The 25,991-nt window shown below is 51.2% G+C and overlaps 1 protein-coding gene across 1 annotated transcript; it reads left to right on the top strand.

Moving 5' to 3' along the window:
- The first annotated feature begins 8,448 nt into the window (after positions 1 to 8,448).
- Positions 8,449 to 16,284, top strand: TBX22 (T-box transcription factor 22). The gene is made up of 7 exons (XM_064518454.1): positions 8,449 to 8,821; positions 9,058 to 9,159; positions 10,000 to 10,174; positions 10,261 to 10,425; positions 10,517 to 10,581; positions 10,653 to 10,738; positions 14,028 to 16,284. Exons 1-7 carry the CDS (start codon positions 8,469 to 8,471, stop codon positions 14,636 to 14,638), a joined length of 1,557 nt encoding a protein of 518 aa, XP_064374524.1. The 5' UTR covers positions 8,449 to 8,468; the 3' UTR covers positions 14,639 to 16,284.
- Positions 16,285 to 25,991: the final 9,707 nt, after the last annotated feature.

Raw genomic sequence — 25,991 nt, 5'->3', positions numbered from 1 at the left:
CTGGGAGGCTCGGTGACACCGTCGGGAAGGTGCCTCTTGCCAGGGGCCCAGCCCTGCCGGCCCGGGCGGCTGCCGCGGCTCTGCTGCGACCAGTTGCGTTTCACCGCGTCCGTGTTCTGCTTCTCCCCGAGCCCCTTTTCCCCTCGCGGCTCCCATATTCCCAGCAGGGCTGCCCAGGCGGGGGGGGCATCCACTCGCAGTGCCCGCCCGAGCTGCCGACCCGGGAAGATTCCTCCTGTTTGCCAGAAGTCCCACGCAAGCTCCAATGGGTTTTTCCATAGCCAGGTCCGTCCTTAAGTGTGGGCTCGGTTGAGGGCCAGAGGTTGCATTTCAATTCCTAGGCAGACCGGGACGGGAATTTCTCAAACCCGTCTCGAGCCGATGGCTACAGCAAAGCATCTGGTGGCTACGCAGCTCTGGAAAAGTGGGCTGTGGAAAGGAATCAGCTAAATACAAACAACCAGAAACCAACTGGTTTGGTTTCCTCCTCCCCAAATGCGGCAGTTCCCTAAACCCGGTGAAGTACTTGGGGAGAGAAGCTCCTTGTAGACATCAGGAGTTGGTGAGACATGAGGAGGAGCCGCAGCAAGCTGCGATTTCTGCAGGAATAGCAAGAAATCACGAGTGTCCCTGGCGGCAACGATTTTCTAAGCCGATCTCCAGGGCAGGTCCGGGACCCGCAGGCAGTGGCAGGCGCAGAAGACGCCACGGGAGATGTAAGGAGTTGCCAGCGTCACCGTCACAGCCCAGGGCTGCCCACGGCGGACGACAGCAGACACGGCAAGGGGGGACCACGCAGCCCCCACATCCCCGAAGGCCCTCCCTACCCCAGCACGAGCACAGCCCTGCAGAGGATTTTCGGAAGGACTGTAAGCCGCATACGCGCTCTCACTTGGACTAAAGCAATTGAAAATATGAAGATATCAGCCCATCAAGCTGCAGAGCGGAGCTGGATCGCAGGGTGGCATGTGCGGGCGCTCTGGCCCAGGGCAGCGGGGATGCTCGGGCCATTTGCCCCATTTGCTCCATGCTGGTGTCCCCAGACCACTGCCGCCCCGAGGCAGCAGCGCCCACCCTGCCCCAGCTGAGCCCTGCCGGAGGGGCATGGAGAATCCACGGGGACCACGAATTTGGGCGGCCGTGGAGCGCTGTGTCCCACCTGGACGACGCATCAGCCCTGCAGCCCTCCGCGCTCCCCTCCCGGGCAGGGACCACGCCGTGCCCCGAGCCCGGCCGCTGCTGTCAGGGGAGACTCTGGCCCCGTTTTCCTTCCCAAGCAGGTGACGTGCGATGGAGACCATTGACTGAACTTCCCCGTGTGCCCACCAGCACCGGAGGTGCATTGAGGTATCCAGTTACTACTTAAAGCGAAACAAACCAGAATATGTGCTGTATTTTGTAAAAACACTATCATCTTTCTCTTCAAAACGGCCCTTTACTCTTAGACTCCTTTCTGCGAGAGGACTCGCTGCTTCCCATGCATTACCCGAAGTTCAGGAGGCCCCTGGAGACCCCGTTTTGAGGGCTCATCCCGTCCCCAGGGCGGATCGCAGCCATCCGAACGCGGGCCAGGAAAGGTAACGCAGGAAGCGGCGGCCCCAGCTCTGCAGGGCTCCGCTGGGGACTGGGAATATGGGATGACTTAATATCAACTTCCCCCAAACCTATTTTTAATTTCGCTTCTCCTGTGTGGTTTCCCTGGCAGTGGAAGCGAGAACTCTTTTTTTCTCCTCGGCCAGTGCAACCGGCAAGGAAGCGGCCAGGTGGCCCTGCAGAAAGGGGGTCCTCCGCGTCCCCGGTCCCCACGGCGGAGCCGGCAGCCCCATCTGTTCGCCCCAGACCCTTCCCCGCGGTAAAGTGAGACGGGATGCGCTCGGGTGCCATTGGAAAGGTTTTCCACTTTAGCCGTGCGGTTAATTTTGCTCTCTCTAAATCCCCTGTTATTACACATTCTTTAAGTATTTTCTTTAAGTATTATGAGAAAAGTTCAACACGGCAGGAATTTTTTCCCTCGCTCCGTGGGGGAAGGGGCAGCTTCCCGTCAGTTTTCCCTGCTCTGGAGGAGCCGCGATGGAAGGACGGTCCATACGTGCACCTCGGGGGAGGACAGCAAGGCCGCGGTGGAAAGAGGTGGCATTGCTCCTCGGATGGACCACGTCAAAGCAGCATCAGGGCAGAGCCATGCAACAGCTATCGCAAAACAAATGCTCTCCACTGTCACCCTTTTTACTGAATTTTAGAGGCTCCCACTCAAGCCAAAGCAATTTCTGCCAGGCAAAAAACCTTCTCCACCAGTGCCGCTCCCATGTGCCACCGCTGTTGAAATAAAAGGGTCTGAATTTATGGTGAGGCTCCTAAAAGGTCATCATGCCCCATCTAGCATTAATCATATCTATCAGCACCATGAATCCTACCGTTAAAAGGAGCCGGTTGCTAGAAAACAGCAGGATTCAAAGCATTTTTTCCTTCCTCAGCCCCGGGGGCAGATGCAAACCATTGCAACAGCCCGAAATCCCCGCGAGGCGGAGGAGCACGGCCTCGCGCTGCGATTCGGGGCGTACGGCGTCAGCGCGGGCGCTTGCCGACACGTGAGCCGTGCCCACGCTCTCCGCATCCTCTCTGCTCCTGCCCTAAGCGAGAGCCAGATCTTGCTCTTCCAGAAAATGCACCGAGGTCGTAGTGGGGGATCTGGCAGAAGACCCAGTTACTGTGACCAGTCGTGTTGGGCGTCTCACGAAAGCCCTCGGCAGGGCACACAACTACAGCCGAGAGCTGCTGTAAGAAACGTGCTCGTGGCAGCGTGTTGCGTCTTGATACCAGCGCTGGTGACGCACGTGGTGGACTTGTCCTCGGCCTGGTACCACAAGTGCATCACTGATCTGCTTCAGACCTTCCCGGATCCGGTGGAGAGCACCGCCAACCCGGCAAAGTCCCTCTCATCAAAAGATCTGAGTCACCTAATTTGATTTAACTTTCCCCAAATACGGTATGTATTGTTTTCAGTTCACTGAATCATTTCCTTAGAGTTTTATCCTAGTCCCTGCACGGCCTTTTTTGTGCTTATGTATGAAACAACATAATTGAGATTTATTTTAATACAGCTTTAACTAATGCAGCACATCTGGCATTGAAGGCTCTCCGGAGGACGTGGACGAGAGGAGCAAGTTCACCGGAGGCTCTTGGCACCCAGGAACACGTTCGCGCCGCGGCAGCACGAGGAGGGTGGACCAGGAGCTGCTCTGCGTGCTCGACCCCAGGTCCCGCTGCGCTTTTGGGGACACCTTGGTGGGGGACAAGGGAGGGACGCCGAGCTGGGCCCTCCCGGTGCTGACACCACGTCCCGTGGGGGAAAGAAGATTGAAAACGTAACTAAGAACGTGCCATACCCCGATTCCTCGAAAGGAGCAGCAAGACTCATCCCAACGCCGTGTGTCAGCACATGGTCCCGGCCCATCGTCCACGGCGGAGGTCGGCCCCGATGGCTGCCCGGGGTCTGCTCAGTGCTGGGCTCAACCGCGCACTCTCACACTTCCTTTGAGTACAGCACCAGAGGTTTTTAAAAGTTCATTACGGGCAAAATAAGACTGAGAATGAAATTAAAGCTATGCGGTGGGACCTGACATCTGAGAATGCAAGGGAAAATAATCTCATAAGCACTATTATACACTACTACGGGGGTTTTCTGCCAAGATTTACTTAGTCTTTGGGAGTTTCTTTTTAAAAGATTGCTTTTAAAAAAAGAAATGTTTGTTAATCTGTTAATAAGCAATTAGCTAATGACTCAAATGAAGCGGTATTCACGCTTGGGAAAAATTAGAGTTTCATCTTTTCAGATTCCAGTTACTTACGTTCTCCACAGAGCACAAAATAAAGAGGAGTAATTTCAGCCCGCAGAAAGGTTGTTGGATGGGTGGCCACATCCAGTTCAGTATTACCCGAAGCGTCCAGGAGCTGGTTTTGTTACGGCTTTCACATACTCCTGAAGAAACTTTCCGTCCCCTTCCTTTGTTGACAGTGGCAGCCGTCCGCGGCACGCCGCGCCGTACACCAGCCTTTCTTTCCTCCCAAAAGAATGGCATGATTCGCTCCATGGGATACTAGATTTTAGCTTATGGTTCTTCAGTTTTAGGTTTGTCCTTTATAGACTTGAGGAAGGATGTTCGTTTAAATATACAACACGATAAGCAAATACGCAGAGATCTGAAAATAAAGTAGGTTATTTATTCACTGATAACGGTACGGTTAGGAAACTGAAGAAACCAGCACCGGCCTGTGAGTCCTGGAAGAGAGATTTAATAATATGTGCAAATGTGGTGAAATCAGTCCTAAGACCCATTTTCGCAGAGATGGTTTAGGAGGGAAGGGTGAAGGGGGAAACACGAAGGCGGCGGCGCGGTTGGTGTCACCGGTGGGCGGAAGGGACCAGGCTGCTGCCGGAGCTGCGGGGCGGTTGCCGGAGGAGATGACGGTGCCGGGGGGACACGGAGGGGGCTGCCAAGAGGCGACAGGCTGAGAGCAACAAAGAAGTGTCCCGACCCCCTGTTTTGGGTGGGGTAAAGCAGGAAGGCGCTCAGGGAAACGCGAGCTGCAGACTTTAGAGACCCTGTGACACCTCCCCGTGCCGAGCACACGCGACCCGGCCGCCGGCTCGGATGCTCCGCTGCTCCTTGCTCCATTCCTGCCGGGGAGAAGGGACGACAGCAAGGAAAGACTGCATGTAGCGTGTCCCCCCTCGCATCAGCCTCCCCCCAGACGCCCCCGGCGCGCTCGGAAACGCCGCGGGGACCAGCTGCGGCTGGGACAAGGATGCACCAAAAAGCCCCGGGGATGGGAAGGCTGCTCTCACCGCTCGCTGCTGCAGGTCCGAGCTAGGCACCAGCAAAGCAAGCGCTTTCCAAAGGGCTGTTTGTCACGCTCAACCCACCTCCATGGTGCAACACCAAAAGCTCTATTTTCAGAGGTTTTTGTTGTCAAAATACTCAGGTAGCTTACGTTCAAAACCCCACTTAGAGTCCTTCTCCGGTGTAACTCTGCTATTGCCTGCGAACCTCGTTCCTATGAGGATCATAGAAACGTGCGGTGGAATATCTGCAGGGTTGGAAACCCTTTTTCCAAAATGCTAACGAAAAGGTTTTCCTGCTAACAAGTCTCGAAGCAGGGAACAAACAACCTATCCAATTTGTCCCTTAGAACCGAAAATGTCTTCATATCAAATTTTTAACTGCAGCTTTATATAAATCTATGACATATCAGATGGAGATAGAAATGATAAGAGTATTAGATGCATAATTGAGTGCAGGTGATCTGTGTACTTCACATGCTATCCCTAAGCCACAAGTCACATTTTGTTTGGTTTGGGGGTTTGCTTTGTTTTGTTTTGTTAAATGCAAAGTAAACCTTGGCGAAACCGAGTGCCGCTCGAACAAAATTAAATCGCTCGAAGTCTGACCATAAAGTGTTCAGGAAAGCCTGCGCTGGGAATTTACCTGTGCGCTTTAACGGATTAATGGACAGTACGAAAAGATCATTTTCAAGTTAAGCAAACATTTCAGAGCGTATTGTATAACATTGGCCTTAAAATTAAGTTAGTTAATCTGAACTTTGTGCCAAATGATTATTTGCTCAATTTTTCTGATGACGGTAATATATTACATACCATCAAATAATTTGTTAAAGACAATAAGATTACAAAGCTCAGGAATGGTCTGAGTCAGTCTTTGACAGATTAAAGTCCTCCAAGTCCCCAGAAAACACTTCTCTGACATATTAATTTGACCTAAACCCTCAAAATGTTCCTGATTATATCATCTCAGTTGTGCCTTATTTTTGTTTTATTTTTCATTGTAGGAAATTAAAAAGGGTTGGTTGATCCTTGTCCAAGTTCTTGAAATGTGTTGCAATGCAAAGGAAATAAAAGATTACTCGAAATACTTCCTAATAATATGTCATGTCAGCAGAGATAAAAGTTGACACTCAAAGCCCTCAGCTGGCTTCTATCAGGACGGGTAAGGACAAAAAGTCACTCGTGGCCGGGCTACGAGGAGGACCTGTGGTTCACCTTGCCTTTAAATCATGAGCTTATGTTGTCGTAATTACGACCATGTTCATGAAATTTGTTTCATGTCTCTTTTCCAGGGGAAGTAAGTGTCTGCTGAGGCGGAGCTGATCCTGCCTCAGGGCTGGGGCAGCAGGAGATAGTCTCCAGGTCTGCTCCGCCGTCCCAGCGCCTACGAGCTCCTGGCCCCTCCGGCCACACCAGGGCTAAGGTCCTCCTAGAAAAGCCCTGCTGAAACGCGGACGCGGCTTCGACGTCCCTGTCCGCACAGGCAGGTGCCTCTGAGCAAGCCCAGCACTGAGGAAAACCAGGTGGGAAGGTTTGGGGCTTTGCAAGGCCACCGCTGAGTAAAACGGGGCCGATCTGCATCGTGGGAAGAAAACTAACAATTCTGACGGCAGCGTAGCGTAGCTCGTCTCCGTGCAGAGACACCGTGCGAAGGGGGTAAGTCCCACCGGCCTCCACAAAAGCTACATCAAAAGTTAATCAGCATCTCGCCCTCTTTGAGATCCACGGCAGGGAACACCTGCCCTCGCTCCAGCACCGGGGCTGCTGTCTCCACCCTGCACGTAGCGCCAGGTCCACACAAACCTGCCGCAGAGCCTAGGGAAGAAACTTCAAGGGATATCCTTCCATATATTCCTTTTTACCGCTTATTTGCATCTGCCCCAGCTGCCGTTATAAACCTCGCTGTTGGTTTCCCAACATGATTTCGACGTGAGCTCACCTGGGTCTTGCAGAGGTTCATTTTCAAACGGGGATGGTAACTTTTAGCTCCTAAATCTGCGTGCGGGCACGTCCCCGGTGTGGCGAGCTCCCCGTAAGCCGAATTACGAGTGTCCCCGCACGATTCTGCGCATTTAAAGCGCACAACGTTGGAGAGGAGCCTTGGCGATGTGTCTGGCTGCCTCGGTGCAGCTTTCGCTCTGCTGCCAGCCCGAGGCGTGGAAGAAACGCGTGTATCAGGGCACGGACCCTAGCAAGCACCGCGAGCAACCCTGAAAGGTTTCATGTTCGAATAAACCAGTGCTTCCTCTGAAACTGCAGGCGTGTTGGGGGGTGGCAGAAAGATGAGCCGGGTACCCTGTTCCCTTCCCTCGCCGGCCACCACGGACGCAGCGAGCTGCGGGCAGCGAGGATGCTCCTGCACCCCCCGTCCCAAACACGCTGCTTTTCTGGCCGACCGATGAATTTTACCACTCGCACGTTTTCTTCCTCCCTCTGCTCTGTCCTAGCAGAGGGTTTAGGAACAGCTCACGGGCCGGGGGCAGCTCTGGAGCACCCGGAGCCCGACGCTCCCGACGGCGCGGCCGCAGCAGAGGCCGGGCCAGGGCTCGGTCGGGCTTCGAGCCGCCCCAGCGCAAGGGCCCTTCTCCCCCCTCCCCAGGGCACAGCCGAGGCAGCCCGGCCCCGCTTCCCCGGCAGGGATTTTTACCAAATTTACCATGTCCAAATTTACCTTTTTTAGTATTTTCCCCCTTCTCCTCATCCTTGTCCTAGTTGCTGAGAGCCCCCCGCCCCGTCGAGCTGCTGCCGGCAGGGCAGCGCCGGGGGGGCTGCGGGACTCCGCGGCCGAGGGTCCCCCCTGGGGCGGCCCCCGCGCTGCCTCTCCGGGCACGGAGACCCCCGGCGCGACGCGGAGCTGGAGCTGGAGCTGCACCCGGGCCCCGGCGACCCGCTCCCCGCGCACCTGCCCCCGGACCCGCCAGAGCGGAGAAACGCGGAGTTTTGCCCCTAAATCGCTGCAGCTGCCGCTGCGGGGACGCGCTGTGAAGCGGAGCCGTGGAAACACCCCGGGGTGACGCCGGAGCGGCCGGGCGCAGGCAGAGCCCCGCTCCGGGGAAAACGGAGAAAAAACGGGCCCGACGGGGTGGTGGGATCAGGACCCCCTTTCTGCGCTGCCCCGGGGGGGGGGGACAGCCCGGCCGGGGCCCCGAGCCCTGCTTGGGAAGCCAAAACGCGCTTCTTTTTCCTTTTTTTTTTGTGCCGGTTCTGGTTAAACGTTATTTGCACTTTTGTTGGAAAAGTGGCCCCTAGTGTGCAATTATGTCAAATTTCTTTGAGTTTTACAATGTAATGGAGAACAGTAACTCTTTTATTGATCCTAGACGGGGCCGGCTCCTCTTCCCCCGCGCTTCCCCTCCGCCGCTCGCTTTCCCCTCCCCTCCGCCCCCCTTTTCGCCCCACGAAATGTCACTCAACGTTTCTTAGGCTCCCACCCGCTCCCAAAACAAACAGTGGAGGCTGCAGCCGTCCCTCGGCTCGGTCCGAGGCGAGCGGCTCTCGCCGCGGCCGCTGCCCCCCGACGGCAGCGGCGGGTGCGGGGGGCGGATGGGGCGGCGGGCCGGAGCCGCGGCGGCCGCCTGAGCCCCGCGGGAGCCTCCGCGACCCCCGGGGGGGCCGGGCCGCGGCGATGGCGCTCAGCTCCCGGGCTCACGCCTTCTCCGTGGAGGCGCTGGTGGGGAGATCGGCCAAGAGGAAGCTGCCCGACGGCCGCGACGAGGAGCCCGGCGGCGGCCGCGGGCAGAGCCGCAAAGCGCCCGACGCCGGTTGGTACCGGCCCCGGGGGGGGCCCCGCGGCGGCGGCGCGCAGCGGCCCCCCCGACCGCCCCGTCTGTGTCCCGCAGAGAAGCGGCCCAAGGCGGCGGCGGCGGCGGCGGAGAGCCGGGAGGCGAGCGGCGAGGTGCAGGTGGAGCTGCAGGGCTCCGAGCTCTGGCGCAGGTTTCACGACATCGGCACCGAGATGATCATCACCAAGGCCGGCAGGTAGCGGCGCCGGCCGCCGCGGGGGCCCGTCGGGGGTCGCCGCCGCCGCCGCCGCCGGCCCCGTGCGCTGGCCGGGACCCGCGGGGCCGGGCCGCCCCGGAGCTCTGCCCCGCCGCGGAGGCTTTTTGGTGCCCGTTTGGTTTCTCACGCCTTTTTCGCCTGTTAAAACGGCAGCGTTGGGGGGACCCCCGCCCCCCCCAGCAGCTCCCCCCGCTAACGGCCGCCTGTGCCCGCAGGCGCATGTTCCCCTCCGTGCGGGTGCGGGTGAAGGGGCTGGAGCCGCTCAGGCAGTACTACCTCGCCATCGACGTGGTGCCCGTGGACTCCAAAAGATACAGGTGAGCCCCCCCCCCCCCCCCCGCAGCCCGCCCCACCGCGGGGAGTGCGCTCCCGCGGCCGCCCCGCTCCCCCGGACACGCGGGGGTTCCCACGCGCGACAGCGGCACTTCCTATCACAGCCTGACCAGTCCCGTCTGCATCTGCGGTATATATATATATATATATATGTATATGTGTGTGTGTGTGTGTGTGTGTATATATATATGTGTGTGTATCTATATATATACGTATCTGCATCTGCGATATAGACATATATACATATATGTATCTGCATCTGCGATATATATATGTGCGATACAGAATGCGTATGTCTATATATCTGCACCTGAAATATATATAAAATACGGAACGCATATGTGTCTAATGCGTGAGAGAAATATATATAAAATACAGAACGCATATGTCTATATATCTGCACCTGAGAGAAATATTTATAAAATACAGAAAGCGTATGTATATAATGCATGAGAGAGATATATGTAAAATACAGAATGCATGTCTATATATCTGCACCTGAGAGAAATATATATATAAAATACAGAATGCGCATGTATATAATGCATCAGAGAAATATATATGTAATGCAGAACGCATATGTACATATATCTGCATGTGATACATATATATATATATAACAAATGCAGAGCGCATACGTGTATAAATCCGCATCCGATACGTGTGCGTGTTTCTGCACCCCCCAAAGCCCAGTGCCGGGGTGGGTGGCGGGGGGGGGCCCCGGCAGGTCCCCGGGGGCGGAGGGGCGCGCTGGCGTCCGCGGTGCTGCCCGGGCCGGGGCCGTCGGGCCGCCTGCAGCCCCCCCCCCCGGTGCCCCCCCGCAGGTACGTGTACCACAGCTCGCAGTGGATGGTGGCGGGCAACACGGACCACTCGTGCATCGCGCCGCGGCTCTACGTGCACCCGGACTCGCCGTGCTCGGGGGAGACGTGGATGCGGCAGGTCGTCAGCTTCGACCGCGTCAAGCTCACCAACAACGAGATGGACGACAAGGGGCACGTAGGTGCGGGGGGGGGGGTGGGTCGGAGGGGGGGGCCGCCGTCGGGGCGCGCTCACGGCCCCCCGTCCCCCCCCGCCCCGCGCAGATCATCCTGCAGTCGATGCACAAGTACCGGCCGCGCGTGCACGTTATCGCCCGCGACGGCCGCCTCGACGGGGCGCCGCCGCGGGCGCTGCCGGCCGCGGGCGTGCGGAGCTTCTCCTTCGGCGAGACCGAGTTCACCACCGTGACCGCCTACCAGAACCAGCAGGTACCGCGCAGAGCCGCGCAGGGCCGCGCAGAGCCGCGCAGAGCCGCTCCTCCGCCCCCCCCGACGCCCCCCTCTCGCTCCCCCCCTCCAGATCACCAAGCTGAAAATCGACAGAAACCCCTTCGCCAAGGGCTTCCGCGACCCCGGGCGCAACAGGTAACGGCGGCGGCTCCGCGCAGCGCCGGCGGCTCCGCGCAGCCGCCCCCACCCGCGCTCTCGCCCCGCAGGGGCGTCTTGGACGGGCTCCTGGAGACGCTGCCCTGGCGGCCCCCCCTCGCCCTCGACTTCCCGGCCTTCGGCGCCGACAGCCCCGGTGAGTCCGCGCAGCGCCCGGGGGGGTCCGACGGGGCGGCCCCTGCGCGGGGGGGGGGCGGGGGGGGGCTGCGCGTCCCCCCCGCCGCCGCGCCCGGGGGCTCTGGCCAGCGCGGGGGGGCTTAAACCCGAGCGGAGTGAAAGGGGGGGCAAATGCGCCGTCCTGGGGAGCCAGCGCCGCGGGTTTTCTGCGAAAAGGGGGGGGGGGGGGAAGGAAAAAAAGGAAAAAAGAAGGAAAAAAAGGAAAAAAGAAGGAAAAAAAGAAAAAAGGGGAAAAAAGAAAAAAGAGGAAAAAAGAAAAAAGAGGGAAAAAAGGGAAAAAAGAAAAAAGGGGAAAAAAGAAAAAAGAGGGGAAAAAAGAAAAAGGGGGAAAAAGAAAAAAGAAGGGAAAAAGAAAAAAGAGGGGGAAAGAAAAAAGGGGAAAAAGAAAAAAGGGGGAAAAAGTAAAAAGAGGGAAAAAAGAAAAAACGGGAAAAAAGAAAAAAGAGGGGAAAAAAGAAAAAAGAAAAAAGAAAAAAGGGGAAAAAAGAAAAAAGAGGGGAAAAAAGAAAAAGGGGGAAAAAAGAAAAAAGAAGGGAAAAAAGAAAAAAGGGGGGAAAAAAAAGAAAAAAGAGGAAAAAGAGGACAAACCTCCTGTAAAGATCGAGTGAAGGAGCAGGGCGCTGGCCCCGTGCCGGTAGCAGTAACGGCTCGATGCACGTCTGCAGTGAGATGCGGATACGGGAAAAAAAATCCAGATATGCGAAAGGTGAATTTGGGACGGGGTTGTTACCGCGCTGGTGCTCCCGTGCGGGTTGTTTCCCCACCGTTTGCAGACCGCTATCTGCCAACGGGACAGCAGCAAAGGCGCGTGGCTCCTCCCGTTTGCCTCCCCGTGGGTTCAGATGCAGCAAATGCTGCCGCGTTGAGGACGGAGCAGCCCGTTCGCCTGCACAGAAATGCGGGAAGGAGAGAAAAGCTTTTCCGCGAGAATCGTCTCCCTCTGCCTGGTTTGTGCAGGTTGGTCCCTCGCAGCCCGTTTTCAGAAAAACGGCTTTTGGAAATATTGCCTGAAAAATCGCCTGCTCAGAGTGCGAGGGAAAAAGTACTTGTGCATTTGTGCACTGGGGAGCTCAAACTGGAGTTAAAGCCGCCAGTCCAGCTCTCGTTCACATTACGGACTTTTCGAAGGCATTTGCATTAGGACACCCGTGATCTTTCCTGTCTCTCCAGGAAAATATTGCTCGTTTGATCACAGCAAGATTTTACGCTGTGCCAGTGTAGAAATATAAAGACAGAAAAATCAGACTCGTAACGATATGGGAGGAATTAAGAGGTTTAGCGGTTGCAAAGATAGCCACGTTTTCCGGAAGAGGCTGCGTGTAAAATGCTGCTTCTGAACCTGTTTGGAAGGTGGTAAGTGGGCCCGGGGCAGAGGGACCAACGGACACGTTGCAGGAGGACTGATAGACCCCGCACAGCCTTTGCGATCTGTCCCACAGCTTCCAAACCATCAGCGGTTCCTAGGAAATTTTTGCTAGTCTTAATAGACTCGGTGTTTTTCTTAAGGGTCGATTTCCTGAGATAATATAAGAATGTCTCCATTCCTACTAAAAATAAAATAGTATTGCCAAAGAAAAGCTGAAAGGTAGAAATGCTGCAGCCCCCAAACCAGAAGACAAATTAAAAGAAAGCAAGGACAATATGCTGAATATTAGGAAAAATTTGGCCATGCGTGTAGGATTTTTAAGTCTAATAAAAATGCCAGAAAGTATTTTATGTTAATATTTCTATTCCTTCCATATAGAATATTTCTGTTTTACATTTCTATGCTTGCTATTTGCATTATTCTACTTTCCCCGCCGTGATGCCCCTTTCCAAGCTGGTCCTGGAGACGGGGTGATGTTCCTGCCTGGGACACCGCGCACGAACGCGCCGTTTGCTCTCCTGCAGCAGCTGCGGAGGGATTTTTCCCCGCTTTGCCCTCGCAAACCCTGCTTATCACCTCGTTTTGCATGACCAAAAGTGCTTTAATGCCAGCAGGAGCTCAGCCTGGGCACATCGGGGGGGGGGGGAAGAGACCCCTGCCCGGCATCGGCTCCTCCTGATGGGGCAGGAAAACCATCAGCGGGAAAGGGTGAGCCTGGAAAATCCGTGCAACCTTCCAGCGTTATTGCAGATCGACGCTGCCCGCGCTTCCCCCACCCCACGAGATGCACTGTGTGCCGGGAGCTTGGGGGCAAAAGTCACTTGCACCACGTCCAAAATCTTTGTGTTTTAGATCTGAGGCACTAGCAGATATGATTTTATTACCCAGCTGATCCTATATAGCTGATTGCAGGTAAAATCAGAGCAGACCGCATCCAGACAATACACTATTTTGAATTAAGTGTAAACTCAAAAAAAACACAGAGCAAAACTGAACTCGCATTCCCCTCCTTTCTTTCCCAGAAACATCGACAAAACAAGGTGGAAAAACAAAACAAAACAGCGAAATAAGGTGGAAAAAAACTCTAAAAGAGTGGGTTGATGAACGCGAAGCAGGGGCATATGTCTCTTTAACGGAGGTAGATTAAAACAGCGTCTGTTTAGCATGAGGAAGGGCTGCCGCAGCCCACCCTTCCCGCGCCAGCTCCGCGGAGCAGCAGGGCACCGGCGCTCGGCAAAGCCCTTGCACACGCGTGGCCCCGAGAGCACTTGCGTGTGGGGAGCAAGCCAGGGCTGCTTCTCTCCCGGATTATGAAAGTCTGCATTGATTCACTGGAGAGAATGTTAAAATGACGTCTACGTTTAAACCTGCTCGAGACACCTATAGTATTCAAGTGCCTGTTTCAACGTGCATGGCAAGCCAAGTAAAATTAGCCAATTCCTGTGAGCAGGAAGGTGCAAAAAAATTCCCATCAGGCTGAATACGTTTTTTTGTTCTTCTATACAACGGGGAAAAGCTGCCAATAATTTGCAAGAAAAATAGGGCACCTAAAATACCGGCGGTGTGTGTATAACAGGAGAGGGTTGTTAGCTGTACGGAGAGGCACGGACCTGGGCAGGTGCCGGTCTGTGCGCAGCCGAACCCGATAGCCGTCCCGGGGAAACTAATGGGATTGGACGTGCGTGATTTTTTTCTTAGGCAAGTGCCAAGTAACGACAATAAGTAATTTATGGACAGATCTTCCCATTTTCCAGGAGCTGATCTGCGTTTGGATGGACACCAGTCGCAGGGAGACCTGGAGTGAGAGCAGACGTCCGCCGAGGGGGTCTCGCCTGTGAACGTCAGCCAGCGCAGGTTTGACGATTGCTGTTCTCCTTTCTAGGCGGGAGCTCCAGTTCCTCGCCCGTGGCCTCCAGCGGTGGGACGCCGTCTCCTCTGAATTCCTTGCTGCCTCCGTCTTGCTCACCTCCTGCCTTTCATCTGTCGGCGAGCAGCATCGGCGTGGCGTGTCCCGAGACCTACCTACACAACCTCAACGTGCCCCTCTACTACAAGATTTGTCCTACGAGCTTTTTGAGACAACAGTCTCTCGTGTTTCCAAGCCATGAAAAACTGGGAGGCAGCAACCCGCATGCTTTACCCCACTTCATGGTGGATGTGCCAAAACTGTCTTCCCTCGGCATAACGAATCTGAAAACCGGTAAAACCGAAGACTTAAATGGGCAGTGTCTACAAGTACCCAATTCTGCTAGTCAAATGCTGTATGGATTACATGCATCTGGAAACATTTTCCCATCAAGTCCCATTGCTCGGGAAGCACTTAATTGTTCCTTACATCCTCCATATGGCTTGTACGGTTATAACTTTTCTGTGCCAACTAGACTGACGAATGCAGCAAGCCATTTCAAAGTGAGTGACAGCATCCCCGCTCCTTTCAGAGACGGCAGATGTAATCACTCTAACTGGCACCCGACAATTAACCATTGCCTCTAATGGACCTCTATAATCTTGCTAAGCATTGATTTGTAAAGCAAGCCCTTTCTTCGTTCATAACCAAGGGCCTGCTAATTACTGACTGTAAAATACTTCGGGATTCAGGAGTGACCTTTCCAGGCATTTAACTTTTCGTGGGCAAACTTGTCGTCTTGTTGGCAGCGCGAAGGACCTGAGACGAGCCACAGCAAAGTGATACCTTTTGTGAACGCTTATTTATGTAATGGTTGTAGGTGAAGCGCAAACTGTACAGTCACCTTTGTAATATTTGCACTCTGAAGTGGGAACACAGAAGTATACGTCTCTTCAGACATATTTTCCTGAAAGTCTCTATCGAGCTTTGCTCTAGCTAGCCGCAGCCCTCGCTCACAGCCTAATAGCTCACGCTACTTGATTTGTCCAACTGATTTTAAAGGGACCATTGGAGACCTCGAGTCGGCCAAGGAACCGCATTTGGCCAAGTGCTTGAGCATGTTCTTAAGTTTCCTGGACTTTACTGAGTCCTAATTAAAAACATGGAAGTGCCTGGTTGCTTCAGGACCCAGATGACTCAGGCATCAGAGCGGGGCTATAAATTCAAGTGTCTGATGCGGAGGTAAAGAAAGATGGGCTAAAGACAGAAAGTGGAGCCCGATGCAAGGCTGCCCAAGAGCCCTCCTGCCCGTGCCTCCAGGAGGTAGCGCGGGGCGGCACCAGCGTTGTCGGTGTGATGGGGACGATGAAGGACATGAGGTCACACCTTCGCCACGCTGCGACCCGGATCTGCACGAGGGGACCGGGGATACGTCTCGGAGAGCCTGCGGGAGATGAAACACCTCCAGAAGCCCTGAAGGACCCCCCTGCACACCCGTGCAGCCTTCGCAGCCCCGGAGGGCACGGGATTGCCACGCGGGATCACATCCACCATCCCGAGCCTGATGGACGGAGCAGGGCAGCTCCCGGACGGCACCCGGGGCTGATCCGTCGGGGAACATCTATCGCTTCCTGCGGACTACAGCTCCACAGGCTCTGATGCAGGAGATCTTAAATCCCTTCCAAATGTTCTGTTAGTCTTATTATAACCCGTGGATATTCTTGTTATTCCTGTAAATAATCTCTAGCTCCCAAGGGCACAATATAACTAGCAATAAATTGGGACACAGATTTTATTCTTTATTTGATCAATGCTCAGTCCCTACCTGAAGCCAGTTTTATTACTTGACATATGACAGAGATTTGCAAATAATGTTCAGCTGGAACCAGCCACATTTGGGGGTTAGGATAAGAGAATCCCATATTTACAAACATAAAACAGCACTATATAGGGAATAATTGTAGGTTTAAGAAACGAAATTTGTGTTGGAGCTCTGGTTTTGCTTTCGTCCATAACAGACAGCAAATTAAGAACAAAAAAGCAGTATAAAAAGCTGTTAAAGTAACAGAAGTCACACTTTTATTTTCAGGAGACTTTGCTAAAAATCAGCCAGAGTTGATTTCCCCAGTTTACTTGTTTTGAGCATTCGCAGATCCCCCGGCGATAGCAGGATAAGACAATAAGCCAGGCGTTGCCTTGTTAAATGGTCTGTACAGCTGTAAAAGTGAACAAACCTGCTTTCTCATGTTGTTTCTTAGCAATTTATCATCTCTCTATTTTTATTAAAAAATGAAGCTTTTTTCCATTTGGGAGTGCTTATTTCCAAGCCACCATACATCACTTGCGGCGGGCCGGTCCCCGCGGGCGGTCCCGGGGCGGACGCTGGGACGGACTTTGGGCCTCGGAGCAGATCCGCGCTCGCCGGGACGACTCACGTGGGCGGCGCGACCGAGGCTCTGCTCCGGCGTGAGGCCGTGCTTCAAGGGGCAGAGACCCCCCTCCAGATCAGCCACTGCTTTGGGGGTGGATGTAGCAGGTGACCTGCGATTTTCCAAAAAGGGACAGTTGCATAAAACCATGCCGAGCTGATGGCCAGGTTTGGGTGATCCAACAAATCTATGTTTGTCATGTTAAAAATGTGACCGACTAGAATAGATATTTTCGGTAGAGATGACTTCATGATGATAGCTCATTTAAATTCAGATCAAAGAAATTCCATCTGCTAAAGCTGCACAAACTATTTGTCAGAACCACCCCGTTTTCGATTCAGGGAGTGCTTGCAAACAAGATGGGTGTTGTCCAGATCTGTGTGTTTATCCTGTGGCTTTCTGTGCGAAGCTGGAAGTGCAACACTTGAGCGATACCACCTCTTTGTGACTGCTCAGATAATCCCGGTGAAATTGGTGCTGGTTTAGATGTGCCTCAGCCAGGTTGCTGGTGTGGACATTCACAAACTGAGAGAGATGCTCGTGTGAGTAGACAAGCTTAACTTTTACGTTTTTCAGCATTTCGGGAAAACACATGCTTATTGACAAAGAGGAAAAGGGAACACAGACACTGAGATCAGATGCTTTCACCAAACGTTTCCTGAGCACTTTTTGCTCGGTTCGTGCAGCTCTGGTAAGCCGGCCCGTGAGATGATGAGATTGCTGGCTGATCTGTGGCAACTGGAAGATATTTCAGCTGAATTCAGAAGTTTTGTTATGTAGCGGCAGGTCTGGTAGGAGCCAAACCTTGGTCACGCTGCCTTGCCCACGCTGTCGTGGAAAACGTGCTCCGAGCCTGGCCGTGGAGCGGAGACGCGATGCGATGAACCACACTCTTCCTCGTTTCCAGCAGCGAGCTCCACAGAGGATTTAAAATTCAGGCCCAAAGAAACGTGTGGATTACACAGAAGTATGAATACAATTTTGCTTTGCATGAGAGGGTAAGCGCTGTGTGAGTGAGCCTGTTAAGTATGGAGTATTTAATTTTTCCTTAGTTTCATTATTTTTCCTTTGTGTTATCTCTCAATTCTATTGTTTCAAAAATCAAGTAGTTTACTGTAGCTAATGCAAAAGGTGGTGGTGGTTCTTTAGGGAACAAAACAATACTCTCAGCTTGTCCCAGTTCTCTGTCCTGCTGTCTGCATCGTCATGTTAAACCAGGCCAAAGCTGCCCAGCTGTCGCAGCACACTGGCCCTGGTCCGGTCGGACGCAGGAGCAGAAAGCCTGGGGAGATGCCTCCATCGCAGCTGAGCCGTGCCCAGAGCGGGCTTGCTCGGTCACCCCAGACCAAACCCTCGCACAAACCCACGAGACCTGTGAAGGTGGAAAAGCTGGGTAGGAGCGGTGCCACAAGACCTCGGTATTTCCATGTTGGGTTGAAATCTGAGATGTGATTTTCACCATCCTGGATGCTGCTTCCAGACCACCCGCTGCAGTGGGAATATTCCTGGTTTAGGTCGGCGGAGGCAGAGCGGGGAATAGAGCTTCTCTTTCCAGCACGCAGAGCTCACCTTCCCTATTTCTCTGCACAGCCCAAATCCACTGTAGCCTCTTCTCCTTTTTTCTGTTCACAGCTCAAAATGCTTCTTTTTAAAGACACATGAGACTGAGGAGCAGATTTACGACTGCTGCCTTTGGAGTTCTCCCACCACATCAAAGTGATTAGCGAAGTCCACTGATGCTGCGGATAACGGTCCTGCTCCACGCATGCTGCTGCCATCAGAAAGGATGTGATTTAAGCTGCTTGTGAGCCTTCAGACCGCGGGGTCGTATTTCAATCTGTGGAGCCCATGGAGTTCAGAAGACTACAGCCTGAGCAGCTAGTTGGGGAGATATTGTGTGGCTGAGCAGGCTGTTTTGATAAATGGGAAAAGTCTTTGACAAATAAGAGCTTTCAATAGTCACAGTGGTAATTTGGCTGAATCTTTCTTACTATAATATAGATGGTTCTGCTTATAAGAGAAAAACCATGCCCCAAAGAACTGATACCTTGCAGGCTACCTTCTAGAGAGGCTTTTTAAAACTGCTGCTAGTGGGAACTGAGTGCAGAGCGCAAGAGGGCAAGTCACCGTCACCGTCAGGGTAACACATCATTATTTATTAAATATGAGTATGGGAAGAAGGAGGTAAATATTTCAAGAGGGCCCATGTGCTTATAAAATGAAAACACATTTTACGCTGCTTTGCAGTTTCTCCCGTTAAAGTTGTTTGGAAACCGTGACAATTGCAAAAGTTCTCAATTTTCTAGACTTAGTGGATGAAGAAGAATGTAACATCAATGTTACTGTGCTTTTTAAATGGGAACAGGGAGAAAATAATCCAGAATTATCCAAAAGCTTAAGCTTACTCAACAGTCTGGGCTGTTAGTCATCTGGCCTTTCCCAGAAGTTTGAAGTTGTCCAGAAATACCCGATCGCGTTTACGGCGCTTGGCAAAGGGCACGGGCAGTGCCGGAGGCGCCGTGTCTGCGCTCTGCACCGCGGCACGGTACGGGCTCCGCGTTGGAAAACCGAGAGGCTGATTTGAAAACCAAGCAGACAAAAACAACGGTAGTGCTTTTAATCAAAGAGCAGTCTACTATCCAGTTTCTCCAAAATTGAATACATCTATTGGAGAAGTTTAAAGTTGGCTGATGCATAGAGGGAGCGTTGGGTGTAGCTGTTCTTATAGAAGGGCCCTGCTATATATTTGATCTTCTGAGGTTTGCGCTGTAATTAGATGATAATTTGTATCACAATTATGCAAAACAAGCCAGGATTGGATAGCGATGTAAAGCAGAACAAATAAGCACACAGAACAGTTGAAACGTATCCAGTATTAAAACTATTCACATGTGTGGTTGGGGCCACGCCGGACATGTTGTTCCAATAAAGTTATAGAAAGGGAAAAGGCCAGTATCAGTTCCTACAAACGTTTCAAATGTTCATGTTTACAAATTTGTATTGCACATTAATATGTAAACATATACTATTGGAAACAGATGGCTGCGCAATATTTACATGTTCTTTCTTCTTACTTTTGTGTGCGTGTTTGTCTCTTTGCATATACAAAATATGCAATGACTCTTTTAAAATATGGATAGAAAAACTAAACAAAAGACCCAGCTTTTCAATGCACAGGTTTTAAACCGTTTTGTATAATTTCTGTTCATTTACTGAAAGACACAGCATTCTTTTTCAATTTCCAACCAATTCATATCAACCCAAAGACGGGAAAGACCAAGCAGTATTTTCTTTACCGAGCAGGAAAAAACACAAAAAATACATATTTTACATATGAGAGGCCTCCCTGACCTGTGTTGTCTTATTCCTGTTTTCTTGAAAGCTTCTCTAACGTCTACTACAGCCTCAAGCTCTAGGTTGGGCTATAAGCCATCTATTAGTAGTATGAGTATCTAAGCCATCTATTAGCAATATTAGTATTATCTATAAGTAATATTGTTACTAGCAGTTTAGAAATGTTTCCTCTTGTTACAAAACGAAAAAGAAAGTCACCTTCCATTACATTTCTATCGTTATTTGAAACCATTTCCCGTTCTGCACAAATGTGACCGCGTGATTCTGGCATGCGCATGGCAATGCCGCAAGCGAGAGCGCAGCGGTTTCCTGAAGCTCTGCGTAACGACGGCGTGTCGCAGTCGCCGCGTGGCCGTGTCACCCGAAGTCCTCGGTGTCACAGCAATCAGCCGCGACTTCAGCCTCCGAGGGCAGCGACCGCACGTGGCCCTGCTGGGCAGCGGTGCCTGCGACCACCGCTCCTGCGAGCCCGGAGCGCTGCGAAACCCAGCTCTTAAAACATAGGGTGATTTTTTCAAAAAGTAAATATGAGAAGGGAAAAAACCCTTCCTTACCATTTGGATCGAAGCCTTTGAGCTGCTAATCACCAGTTTCCCACCCTTTGATTTGCGTTTTAGGATTCGGACTCGGACTGACCCGTTCTGTCCCCATTTCGCTTGGGCATATTGCCACCTCCTAGACTCGGTGGAGTTAAACCTGGTGTAAGACCGACTGGGTGCAACTCTTTAAGCTGTTGAGAATTACAGTGATTGGAAGGATTTTTGCAGATGTTGGGTACTATACCGCAAGCTTTTCATGCTTAGCAGAGCTTCTCTCGCACTGAGCTTGTGTGGTTTCTGAATTTTATAGTTATTTATAAATCCACTTCTCCTCTGTGTCCCCTTGATGACATTCGCAAGAAGGACCTACCATCTACTTCCATACATCAAACAATTTCCTTCCATGTGAAGTAGATTACTTATCCTAAAACACCAAGTTTATTATAGCAGTTTAGTAAAATAAGTATTCCAGGTTTTATGAAGGATCCTTTAAGGTTATAAGTCAAATGACACACACCGGCAAGTAAAACTCAAGACCCTTCTGGAGGGGAAAACACCTGCGATAACAGAACCTCCAGGAAAGGTAATATTCACTGCCTAAAAGAGGCCGTTCCTGAACAAAACCAGAGATGGGGACGAGGGTTCAGGACAGCTTCTAGCTTGCTGAAGTCTGAAGATATATTAGATGCACTAAAGAGGTTTTCAGACATTTTCTGTTGTCTTAAAAGCCTTGCTCTTTCAGATATCAAAAGAAAGACTTTTTGGAGAAATTCACTTTTCCCCTCTTGGCACTCGCTCCAGATCTCATCTCTGAGCTGGGTCCCAGCTCCAGCAATTTCCTCCGTGCCTTGCCCAGCAGCTGGGAGCACTTAACAGCTAATCAGCCCAATTCAGCTCACCTGTGTGAGTGATCTTTGACAGGCCCATCTGCTTTGAGTCAGGCCTGCAAATAAAACAGGGCCTCGACTCCAAAAGCAAGGCAAGAGTAATGGACTCGTGCAGTTCCTGGAAGTTATCCTTGCTATTACTCAGCTGGTGCTCTAGGGATCATCGTACACCTCCTGCTCTGGCCATCAGTCCACTCGAGCTTGGCTACCATATAACTTCATGGTGAACCAACAAAACCGGGCAGAAATACCCTTGTTTATCCAGGAGAATGGAGGATGCTCAGGAAAACATGCACGCTACCGTAGCACCCACCAAGAAGGTTTCAAATACCATCAAGAGGGTGTGACATGAAATATCAATATACATCAGCCAGGGCAAGGACCACTATATCTGTTTGACCCCATCAGAAGCTTCCACCTAACCCCACCTAACCCCAAACTCTCATCAGCTATAACCATCATCTTCCATTATATGTTACTTCAGGCACCTTTCAGTTTCTGCCTTTGACAGAATGTTAAATACAGTGGAGAAAAAGCCCCATAGATTTCAGACAGTTCGGTAAATTTGAGGGTGGGATTGTATTTCACGGATGTTTTCAATAGAAGGAGAAAATGGAACAAGCCGGGAGGCTGGACTGATTTATCCTCAGCCTACACCACCAAGCCCTCTGCACAGATGGCAGTTTTAAACTTTAAAAAAAAAAAGTATAAATCATTCATAAGTACAAATAAAGAAATGTTTATGCATCCTTAGGAAATACAGGAATTCCCACTACCGCGAAGAAGTCGGTCCCAAATCCTGGTCCCAGCCAAGGGTTACTCTGTGCTGGCCGGACCCAGGTCACAGATGTAGTAGGCTGTTCCAGGCAGTAAACTAGTCATCACGCAGGAATACAGTGTTAAAACTAAAAGTAAGTTTCCAAAATCCGAAGGCAGAAGAGGGAGGGCTGGAAGCCGGGGATGCTTCTGCCCACGCCAAAGCTGCAGTGCACAGAGGGTGGGACGGCTCGAAGGCAAAACCTACGTCCAGTCTCAAAGCACCTTCAGGTCACCAAAGATGCGATATCCTCACGGATTTTTAGCTTTTAGAAGCTGGAATTAGAAGCTGGTCTTCACGTGATGAAACCATTTAATACAGGTTTTACGTTATGAATATTTCCCCAGGGTGTTAAAAGCAGAAGTGTGAGCCACAAACACAACTACTTGTGCAGAACAAAGATTTTATTCACTTTCGCCCAAATATCTTCCTTTCTACAGTCTTTCAGGGAATCATAACGTAGAGCCCTATTTAAGTGTTAATAATGTTGAAGTGGACAACCGAGGGTCTTAAAAACATTGATTACCAATAAATTTGCTACCACTGAATAAAAGTCTTCATGAATATTCAGCTATTCAGTTCAGAACATGCAGTTACGGCTCGAATTTCCTCCACTTTTCTCTCCTCTTCTCTCCTCTCCATTTAGTGACAACATTTTTAGATTCGGCCATTTGCTGAATTCTTGTTTTATCTTCGTTAAAAGTCTTACCATAAAATTAATTGAAGTTGATAAGCTATTTCCTGTATCGTATTTCTTCTAACGTTATCAATATTGCTAATAAAACTATAGATTGAAACAATATGTTGTAACGTCCCGGATACAAGCCAGATTCTGCTGCAACTCAAATAAATGTGAATTCCGCCTTTGGCTTTCACAAAAACAGAATAATGTCTCTATCTGGGCTGCTCTAACAGATAACATCGGTCCCTTTTCCCTAAATTCTCAATACGACCAGAATTTAAGTGAGCAGCAGACTGGTAGAACAAATATAATTCTATTTCCTGAAGATTTTCAAGATTAAAAAAAAAAAAGGTAAAGCAAGCCCCCAAACTTCATTTCAAACTCAAATGAAACCAACATTTCAAAGTTCCTTTTGTTTTGCAAATACTGTCATTTTTCATAGTCTTCTGGCTTGGGCATTTTCTACAACAGAACTGCGATTTTTAAAATATTAAACAAAAGGTATTTCAGAAAGAGGAAGGGAAAGACTTTGTTTGGATAAAGGCAAATCAGAGCATTTAGGCACTTCTGCACTTCCTCCTTCCCAAGTATACATTTAAATTTTCTAAAATTATTTTTGGGAAAAATCATTTTATCCAGTGTTTGAGAGCTCCGTGTGCCAGTATACATCTGTCTTCTTCTGGCCAGCTGCTCTCAGCGCTTTGAAACCTGGAGGAACATACGAAAAGCCAGAATTTCTTCCATCCAGCGTGTGCAGAAGACACGTCCTGCCAGTGTTTCTTATTACCTGCTGATGCTGAAGACCACGACTGCCAGATCATCTGCTTGCTGAGACAGCTGGTGCAAACTGCTCAGAACGGAGCTTACCAAATTGATAAAAGTACAACTTATTTCAAAATTGTTTTTGAATATCTTTCATGCAGCTGGAACTATGGCCCATGAAAAGGAGGAATTTTACTGGAGAGATCTTCTGGACACAGAACAGAGCGGAGAACTGGAACGAGACCCAGGTCTGTTGAAGCTCTATTTTTTCAGGGAAGACAGCGGATACCTCTGCTACTGATCCCGCTTTGGCTCTGCGGGCAGGTTGCACAGAAGTCAACGATAACATGTCTCTAGCTGCAAAAATGATGGGCGACGCATAGTCGCATCCCAAAGGTTTCTTGATCTTTTGAAAAATGTCTGGATCAGCTGTACCGAGAATCACTGCAATGAATTGCAATAAGATCTGCTTTTTCTGGATAAAGTGTATTTGAGTCATTTTCCCTTAAGCTTTGTGCTCGCCCATCACCAGTTGCCCTGGACATGCTTGCTTCCCTTCTTTCTTTCTTCTTTGTGGTGGAAAAGGGCTGGCCAACAAGCTTGAAGGCTTTCTCCTCCTGATGGGTAAAGCAAAGCATAAAGGACAGCTGGGACAGGGGGACTTCCCAAGAGGACAACCCAACACCAGCCTCCAAAACCCCGATGGTCTAAGCTCCCAGGGGCCTCCCCAGCGACGGCTGTTGAATGTCGATGCTTTGGAGGAGCAAGGCTCTGCTTCGGGCACGCTGCCCTTGCCCAGACTGGTCCTTTTTGCAGAAAGTCCTGGCCTTGGCCCACCTTGCTGGGACCCGGCCAGCCGTGAGTCACAGGAGACCCTGTCCGCACAGGCTGCTGGGCTCGTCTTGCAAAGCATGTTCCCCTCACCTCTTGCTCTTCCGAAATAACCACGTTGGATCCAGACCCTATTTAGCCACTTGGCTTGGTTGGAAAACTTTCCAAGCCATGAATAAAGGGGCCTCTGGGCTTCTTTGGTGGTGCACCCTGCGCTCGGCCAACCCGCTCCCCGAGCATCACCGGAGCATCTCCGCAGGGACCAGGTGCCTCCCCGCTGCCCGGGCTGTCCCAAACCGCAGCACGTGCTCGTCCCCTTTCCCCACCGCCCTCCGGGTCCGGACTCGGGAAAAGCCCTGGTAGCCTGTCAGCACGCGGATTAAATGCCGAAGAGCACTGAAACGTTTTTCCTTTGACGGGTAGAATTAGTTCGGAAATAATGATTCCTTTTCTAATCACAGGAAAGGAATTTGGAGGCCTCGCCGCGAAGAGGATTCGCTTTGCAGCAGGTGAAAACACGGATGAATGATTCTAAGATAATTTGTCAGTTGAAAAAAAATAATGAAAACATACACGGAGCAGAGCAGAGCAGAGCGGCTGTAATTGTGCCTGGCGAGGTCTGATCTCGGCGTCTCGCCTTTGACAGCCACGCCAGCCCCAAATCCAGCCCGCGCGTCTCCATCCCTCTGCCTTTGCTCCTAAAATAGAACACACCTGCGAGGCGAGCGACTTTCCCCAGGACATTCCTGGTCTGGAGCGTATTAAACCGATATTTTTGTTTTGTATTTTCGATGATTTGCTCCAGTGATAACATAATAGCATGATATTTTGCCTGGGACTGATTAAAACGTTTCTTTTGATCAGCGCAGCAGATTGAAACAGTTGTTTATTACTGGACAAAGCTGCAGGAAAAAAAAAGAAAGGAAAAAAAGCGGCTCTGGGTAGTTGTTGAGTCTGCTTTTTGCCAAGGGTATTTCATCCGCTTTTGGAAAGAGTGCAGAATTCCCGGTCTCGGCTGGGGTTTGCTCGTCGGAGCTGCGAAGGCGGCGGCGGCACCGCGGGGCGCTCACGGCTCCGCAGGAATCGCGGCACTTGCCCCAAGGCCACGGCTCCAAAAAGCAGCCAGAAGGGACAAAAAGAAAGAAAAACATTGCTGCAGGGACAATTCCACCAAGCGGACTGACAACGGGCAAAAACGCCCTTATTTGCTTCTCACGTTTTGTGTGCACTGAGTTGTTTTCCATCCCAGAGCACACCGGTCCCCCAGATGGGGACATTAACCGGTTTCTCTAACCGGATTTAATTTTGCACAGACTGTGCGAGTCGCTGCTTCCTAAAAAGATTGTTCTTTCAAATGATGCAATTCACCACATTTCAAAGCCTCCTAAATTTTAAAAGGTAAAACTCAAGCTAAAAGCAATCGCCTCTTTTACTGTATAAATAAATCAAAGCCGGCATCATCGTGTTACGAACTGACAACATCTGAATATAAATGCAATATTCTGCTTTAACCCCTGCTTCTATAAAGGCTTTCAAGAATCTCGATTTTAATTACAGAAATATTTTTAATAAAATCCCATATTTAACTGCTGGCAGGCCCATAGAGGAAAACCCCGTAATATCTGGTGCTGTCTCCCTGATGGAGCAGTTCTCCGAGTTCCCGTCGCCACGTTCGTGCAGCTGCGACCAATAACCGGGC

This window comes from Dromaius novaehollandiae, chromosome 11 (genome assembly GCF_036370855.1).
Source record: "Dromaius novaehollandiae isolate bDroNov1 chromosome 11, bDroNov1.hap1, whole genome shotgun sequence".
Lineage (NCBI taxonomy): Eukaryota > Metazoa > Chordata > Aves > Casuariiformes > Dromaiidae > Dromaius > Dromaius novaehollandiae.
This window is presented reverse-complemented; position numbering and strand designations above follow the sequence as displayed.